General features: G+C 49.8%; 1 protein-coding gene across 1 annotated transcript; it reads right to left on the reverse strand.

Annotated features, from left to right (window-relative positions):
- Positions 1-73: 73 nt before the first annotated feature.
- Positions 74-5,065, reverse strand: TMEM86A (transmembrane protein 86A). The gene is made up of 3 exons (XM_079101883.1): positions 4,901-5,065; positions 2,595-2,859; positions 74-2,252 (listed from the first exon to the last, which is right to left on the reverse strand). Exons 1-3 carry the CDS (start codon positions 4,919-4,921, stop codon positions 1,816-1,818), a joined length of 723 nt encoding a protein of 240 aa, XP_078958009.1. The 5' UTR covers positions 4,922-5,065; the 3' UTR covers positions 74-1,815.
- Between the last annotated feature and the right edge of the window lie 2,857 nt (positions 5,066-7,922).

The following is a 7,922-nucleotide window of genomic DNA, read 5'->3' on the forward strand; positions in this document are numbered from 1 at the left end:
ATGCTTAGCATGCATGAGACCCTGGATTCAATCCCCAGCACAGCAAAAACAAAACAGAACAAAAACCATGAAATCCTAGTTTGAAAATTCATTGATTCACCCAACACCCATGAGACCTGAGTGTCCTGTATCACATTCCCACAAACGTGCAGCAATTCTTCCAATGGCATATTCACCACCATCTAAGACTTTCCTACTTCAGAGTTTGGGCATTGCCTGTTAAAATGCAAATGCCCCTGGGGTGGGGTCACACAGGAGTCTGCTAGGGTTTTATGTCTAGAGTATGAATTAGTCAATCTATTTCCATTCCTCCCAGTTGTTCAACTAAACCTAGAGTCTCAGGAGAAGGAGATACTTAAAGGGAAATCTGGATCATTTGGAGTAGGCAGCAGGTCTGGGGTGGAAAGGGGAGGAGGCAGGCAGCAGTAGAGGACACTGGGTAATTAAGGGTCACCAATATTGCTGGGCACCTGTGCATAGGAAAAGTGTATCAAGGACAAATTTTGACAATGGCAAACATTACCCATCCCCCATGGTCCTAAACCACATCCTCATACACACATGTGACCAGAGAAGTGAGACCTACTCCAACTAGCACAGCGTCAGCAGAACTAGGGAGCCAGCCTGGCGCCAAGATGCCCTGGCCAAGACTTTGACCCAGGCTGTGAGGACAGCCAGGGCCCCTGGCACCATGCCCCCACTAACTCTCCAGGACAGGCACGTGCCACACAGGCAGACAAGCAGGGGAGTCAGTGGTCCTTGGTTTCTATTTATTTATTTAATTCATTTGGGCAGTAGAGGATGGAATTGCCCCATCCTTGCTTCCCTTGCATTGAATGTGCCTTGGGTCTTAAGACCCTAGAATGTCATTGGAGCCCAGTTTAGGAGGGACAGGGAGGAAAGCATTGAGAGTGGGTATGTTGGGAGGAGAGGTGCCAGGATCAGCACCCCTCAGTAGCTCCCTGAGGCCCTCTCCCTATGAGATTTTACAGACAGCAGTCAGAGATATGGCAGAGAAACACACAGACTAGCTAGGAGACAGACTACACATACACACTACACACAAGCACACAGAGCCTGGCCCTTTCCTTTGGCATGGTTACCATAGCCCTGGGGACAGGGTCTAAGGGTTGTAGTAAGGGGGGCCTGACCACTGGGCTGGCCTGTGAGTGAGATGGGATCAACTTCGATCCTTGGTATCCAGAAGCTCCCAGACCAAGCTTACCGGCTTACCCTTCACCTCCACAGTCAGGCTTAAAGATTAAGATTGTTCAAGTAACAAGGATAGACAAGGGAAAGGGAGATTCCATTTTCATCCAATCTTCCCAATCAGGGGTCTGTTAAAGGGGCTTCAAGCCCTGGCCTTGGGTCCTCTCAACACAGATTTCTCCCCTCTTTCCCTCAACTATACAAAACAGAAAAGGTGGGAGTAGATACATCCAGCATTGCCACTTGTTCTGGGGCATAGGAGATGAAGACAGATTCTTCACCTAGTAGGGAAATGGGGGGTGGTCAAGAAGCTGAGCACCATTACCCTTCAGGAGGTCTTTGAGAGTCCTGATGGGGTAGAGGTGGGGTGATGTATTCTGACTCCAGAAAGGAACGTGAAGCTGCTTCTCTGAGTACTTGGCATTGTCTTGGACCTCTAGCTTTGCTAGGGAGATCCTTCTCCTGCTTACCCCTTCAAACTTGTCAATTCCCCAGGTGATACCTACTGCCCAGGCTGGCACTGCAGCCATCCTGATCCAGCTCCTGTAGGTTCCCCAGGGTCTGGACCCCAAACCCAGGAGAAAGAGGTGCGCAGACCCCGGTCCCTCAGTTGGCCTTGTTCAGTCTATAGTCTTCCACCGGCTCCCGGCTCTCCACAGCAGACAGGGCGATGAGCATCTGAGCAGCATAGTAGGTGGACATGATGAGTGCCCGAGAGTATGGCACAGGAAAGCAGAACTTGTTCAAGGCAATGGTCATGTCTGAGATGATAAAAAGCAGTGCACCACTGCCTGCTGCCAGCTCAGTCCAGCGCCAGGCTGCCCCAACCAGCTGCAGTCCTGCCATAGCTCGCCAGCCCATGAAGCTGATAAGGGCCACATAGACCCCCACCAGATAGGTGAAGGCACCTGAGAGCCCTGGATAGAGGAGGGCATAGCACAGGCCTGACAGCACTCCCATCACCAGGCCTGTCCGAAGAGCCAGTGGCCGCATGCCAAAGGCTGAGGCGTAGAGCATGTGGGTCACAGCAAACATCAGCAGACCTGGGAGTGAGAGGGGATAAGGGATGCTGAAGGCAGGCTTGGTGATTAATGAGTATCGGGGGTGGGGATAATCCAACAGCTTTGCTGTGGAAGTAACAGGTGTAGGAAGATCCACAAAGGTAAAGATCACCCCTCCCCTAAAGAACTGCAGAACTGATCACTAGTTCACCTAGTGATCAGGCCATCCTCCAACAGGGAATCCCACCACATTCTCTAGTCTCGAAAACCCTCAAACTCCCCCATTCGAAAGCTCCCTTTTCTAAATCCTTACCCCACCCCACAACCCTCTTTCCCCCAGCCCCAGGACCCCCCAACACACAGGCAGTTACTATGACCACTAACCGTGCACAAAGTAGCCCTGGTCTTGCCAGATGAGGAAGGCATCACCTAGGGCAGAGAAGACGAGCCCCACAAAGATGCGGATGGCACTGGGGTGGGCCAGCAGGAATCCAAGGCCATGGGCCAGAAGGAAGAGCCAGAGGCAGAAGATAGGCAGGCACTTGATGAGGGCACTGACCCATGATGGGCTGGATGAGGGTAGCCAGAGCACAAAATACACACAGGTGGCCTTGAAGAAAGGCACCAGTTTGGGTCCCTCACTCTTCACCTGGAGGACACAGGACAAAGGCAGCACTCAGAGCTTTGGAGTTCAGAAGCTCATAATGGGGCTCAGAGCCAATACCTTCAACCCAGATATCCACCCCAGAGATAGGCCTATACCACCCCCATACGACCCCAAACGGGGAGGATTAATACAAAGAAAACCAGCCTGGCCTGCCCCAACCCCCAGCAGGGTAGAAACAAACCCATCATCACCCTGAGGCTCCATTTATTAGGAGGGGAAAGGGCTCCACTTCCTTCTACTCTTGGCTCTGGGGCTGGGTGAAAATAGTCACTCACCAGGCAGTTAGCGGTCTTTAAGAAAATGTCCCTCTCTGTAACCCAACATTTCTCCCTTCCTGTCCCCTCCCTTTCTTCCCTAGGACCCCTTTAGCCCCTCCCCTGCCAGCATCAGCACTACTCCAGCTATCTGGAATTGGAATGAAGTCAGTAGGAAACAACAGACACCTGGACTGGCCAACTCAAGATCCTCAGTAATGAGGCTAGGACTCAGAATTAGGGCCCTGGCAACACCAGGAAAGTGGGAAGGTGGGCAATGACAACCTTCTCCTACTCCAACTCCTCTTCCTTTTTGGCTGGTCTACTCCTCAGTCTCTACTATACCTGTCTTAGACTAAAGGTGGCATCAAGACAAGAAGAGGTACTAAGGATGCTAGAGAAACAGACTCATTGGTTGGGAACAAGAAAACTGTCCCTGACACACCAAAGATTTCAAGTATCAGGGGACAGAAGGTGCTTGTTGGTCAGTCTTGTTTCCCAGAGAACAAGAGCCTCAAGGCACACCAGAAAGAAGCAGTAAGGGGGGTAGGAGGGGGCTTCTTTTCCCAGCTTCTGATCTGGAGCCAGCAAACAGGCTGGGAGGAGATGGGGAACTGAGAGAAGGAAGTTAGAGCAGCTGACTTGCTCTCAGCCAGATTAGGGGTGAGGATGGCTAAAGAAAGGTTGTACCCAAGCTCTGCAAGGACAGTCCAAGCTGGAGAAGGAGACTGCTACAGATATTTTGCATCTGGGTTCCCTCAAACTACATTCCTTGGGTTGCTGGTTCAGAGTCTTGGAGGATGATTTGGAGAAGCTGAGGTTCCCTGTGTACCCACGCTGCTAAAATGATTATGCCTTCGGCTGGGTGAACTGTCCAGCACAGGGCTTTGGAGAGACACTCAAGACTCCTATACCACCAGATACCTGGGAATGGGATCAGACTGTAAAGGGGACTAGGAAGAGGCAGATGTGTGGGTCCAGAATTCAAGACTGATCTTTCTCTACCAGAGGTGAAAGCAGGAAATACAGATTTCCTTATCAAGGCTAGTCAAGCTAAGGGCATGGCCAGAGAAGACTGGAAAGGATAGTCAGCTCCACAATATCCACTTGTCGGCCTTTGAGAGCATCAACTGGCTTCTCTATCCTCCTCTCCAACCCCCGTATTTTCTAGGAGAAACTGGCCTTAGGTGGAGAGACCAGCACCAGACACTGGAGGGTGGGGAAACAAAACAAAGGTTCAAGTTCAGAAAGTCTGAAAAGGAGGTGATGTCAACAGAGAATGACCCATCTCCCCCTAGCACATTATCAGCCCTCCTGGGCCCCCGTCTTGTTTAGAAGAGGAGAAAACCAACTTGGGACAGGATTCCCAAGCGGTCCCTGTCGCCCTCGTGCTCCGCCCTCTCCCACGCCTCCCTGTGGTCCGCCTACGCAGAACCCGTAGGCCCGCTGCAGTCCTCTCCCTCTCCCAGGCCGCGACCCCACAGACCCGTGCCAGACACACACAGGTCAACAAAGTCACGCTTCCGAGTCACGTGCCCAGTGTTTTCCTCCCTCCCGCAGGCGGGCGGGAGGTTGAGGGGCGCGCGGAGGAAGGGCACTGCGGGTCTAGAAGCAGAGGGCCGTGATAACGCTCGACTCCCCCGCTGGGGGAAGCCGGCCATAGCGCGACCCCTGCCCCACCTCAGCCCCCAAGAGTTTGGCCTGCGGCAGCCCAGTCATCCGCTGATGGGCTCTGGCCGCACGGGACACTGGCTGGCTCGCTCACTCACCACAGTGACCGGGGACACCATGGCGACGGCGGCTGGCACCCGTTCCGGGCTACAGCGGCCAGGTCGCACCCGCGGCCAGGTGAGCAGACGACGACGTAACAAAGCCTGGAGGTGAGCGACAATACCTCCCGCGCGCCGGGAGCTCAGAGTTCTGTCTGCGAACCCCGCGACGTCACCACAGACACAGCCAATCAGCGGGCCGAAGCCCAGAGTGGGCGGGGCCCGGCTGGAGATGCCGGCCAGGCTCTCCCGGTTTCCACCCCAAGAAATGAGGTTTCTCCCAGAGCAGGAGGCGGAGCCTTGAAGCCCTGCCCACTCCCCGCCCCCGCACTCGAGTTAGTGCATCCCGGAACGTGACGTGGACCCCCAATGCCTGTGTGAGGAGAGCGCCTGGACACATTTTCTCATAGCCCGGGAACGAAAGGCAGACTCCCTGCAGCCTTTAAACAAGTAGTCCCCGCAGACACAACTGCAATTAGATACAACTTTCGTTGAGTATAAATACATCCAAATGGACACACAATGGTCAGCAGACATAACCTTCAACATGAGAAGAGAATACATGTAAGTACACAGAAGTCATAGATCCATAATCCTAATATATACACAAACACATACAGAATCACAATTACACTAAAGAAGTGTAGATACAAAACCATCAACTGTGGTTGACCCCTACCCCACCCCTTTTTTTTTTTTTTTTTTTTTCTTGTACTGGGGTTGAACTAGGGGCGCTTTGCCACTGAGCTACATCCCCAGCCCTTCTTAACGTTTGTTTGTTTTTTGTTTTTGTTTTAAGATGGAATCTTATTAATTGGTGAGGCTGGACCTCTGTCCTTCACCACAAGGACAAACATAGGTAAGCAGTAGCCCATAAACCTATAATTCTAAGACACAGTCATACTCAATTGCTCTTAGGCACACACCTCTCACAACTCAAGCCAACTGTAACACACACACACACAACAGGAATGACAGGAAGAATTGAGCACACTTAAGAATTCAGAGCAGTGCAAACTAACTTTGCCAAAAATACAGACTAAGTGGATTTAATGTTGGCATTACATAGACCAAAGTAAAGAAGCACATCTGGAACTCTATGTGTCAAAATCATGGGCAGACTGGTAGGTAGTTAAATGGAATGAAATCTAGTTCCAGTTTTGCCACTTGATTGCCCTGTGATTTGGTGAATCACTTCTCTCTGGCCTTGACTTACTCATCTGTGAGATGAGTGAATGATCTCTAAGGTTCTGCTCAATCCCACCTGACATGTAGAATGGGGAAAGGAAAGGGTTGCTGGTTTCAGAAAATTTAAGTCTAAGCAGGCTTGCTGCAGTAGAAGGGCAAAAGCTGTGTTCCAGGTTTTGGGAATTGGGGGAAAAGGAATGACCAGCCCTAGTTAGTCATCAAGAAGTATCATCCTGAAATAGTGACACGGAAGTCCTAGTGCTAGACACTAGCCTTGTACTGAAGAGATGTACAGACTGAAATCTCCTGTGACCCCCTCCCACAATGGATTTCTTCCCTTTTTTTCTGGGCCCTACCCAGCTTTTCCTAAGCCTGTGCTATTGACCTGACTCAAAAAAGGAACAGCCCTCTACTAGTGACAAAATTGACAACTAGATTCATGCTGGGAATGGTGGTGCACACCTCTAATCCTAGCAACTAAGTAGGCTAAAGCAGGAGGATTTCAACTTCAAGGCCATCCTGGACAACTTAGACCCTGTCTCAAATTCCTTTTTCTTTTCTTTTTTTTCTCTCTCTCTCTCTCTTTCTTTCTTTCTTTCTTTTTTAAATTTTGGGCTACTGAGGACTGAACCCAGGGTCACTTTACCTCTAAGCTACTTTCCCAACCCTTTTTATTTTTTCATTTTGAGTCAGGATCTTGCTAAATTGCCCAGGCTGGCCTTGAACTCGCAATCCTTCTGCCTCAGCCTCCTAAGTTGCAGGATTATAGGTGTACACCACCATGCTTGACTCAACATAAGAAAAAAAAACTTAAAGGGCTGGGGAATTAGTTCAGTGATAGAGCACCCTGGTTCAATCTCCAATGCCACAAATAAAAATAAAAATAAAATAACCAAAGATTCAGAACCTGATGCAATTAAGTGTGAGTCAAGACTTCTGACAGGGTGGGAAGCAGTCACCCACAGTCATTGGCCCCTCCCCTTCGGGTACCTCCACCATAGAACCCTGTGGTCAATGAACTCTGCCTGTTGTTTTCTGTTTTCTCTCTAGTCAGGGACTGTGAGAAGACTCATCTTACCAGAATGGGGAACTGGAATTGCTGTCTGTCTAGAATGGGGAACTGGAATTGCTGCTTATCTGGCGCTCACTCGCGCTCTCTCTCTCTCTCTCTCTCTCTCTCTGTCTCTCTCTCTCACACACACACACACATACACACACACACACACACACACACATGCACCCCTACAAAATGTGCTACCTGGAAATAACACTGGACTGAGAGAAATACTGTTCTTAGTACTGGTCCCTCCTTTTCTGTGACTTACTAGTTGTATAATTATCACTCCATCTTTGAAGTCTCAGTTTCCCCATCAAGAAAATGGAGAACTTGTACAAGAAGATAGGTGCAAGCATTCTAGTTTTCCTGCCCCACCCTCCAATGTCCAAGAGTAGCCAAGTCAGGGCGTTTTTCATTTCTCTGAACCTTCATGTACCTAATTGTAAAAATTGAGACAGTTGGACTGGGAGAATAGCTCAGTGGTAGAGTGCTTGCCTAGGATGAGAGAGGCTGTAGGTTCCATTTCCAGCACTGAAAAAGAAAACAGGGAGAAAGAGAAAGAAGGTGGACTTTATCAGTGGTTCACAACAAGTAAGACCTATAAAAATTACTTAGGAAGTTTTTAAAAATATAAATGTTCTTCTCCCTCCTAGACCTACTAATTCACAGATTTTAATAAGTTGTCATACACAAACACTTAAATATACAAAACATGAGATCTATCATTGTTATCCACAGTGTTTGAATCAGTACTTGATTACCCAATAGGCAAACTGA

This window comes from Sciurus vulgaris (genome assembly GCF_902686455.1).
Source record: "Sciurus vulgaris genome assembly, chromosome: 11".
In the NCBI taxonomy this organism is placed as follows: Eukaryota; Metazoa; Chordata; class Mammalia; order Rodentia; family Sciuridae; genus Sciurus; species Sciurus vulgaris.

What these genes read in the sequence shown, in the direction of transcription:
- TMEM86A (XM_079101883.1), bottom strand. Translation starts at nt 4,921, where the DNA reads ATGGTGTCCCCGGTCACTGTG. An exon ending in TGGTGTCCCCGGTCACTGTG is followed by an intron (nt 2,860 to 4,900) that starts GTGAGTGAGCGA and finishes TGTGTCCTCCAG; the next exon opens with GTGAAGAGTGAGGGACCCAA. An exon ending in CCAGGGCTACTTTGTGCACG is followed by an intron (nt 2,253 to 2,594) that starts GTTAGTGGTCAT and finishes TCTCACTCCCAG; the next exon opens with GTCTGCTGATGTTTGCTGTG.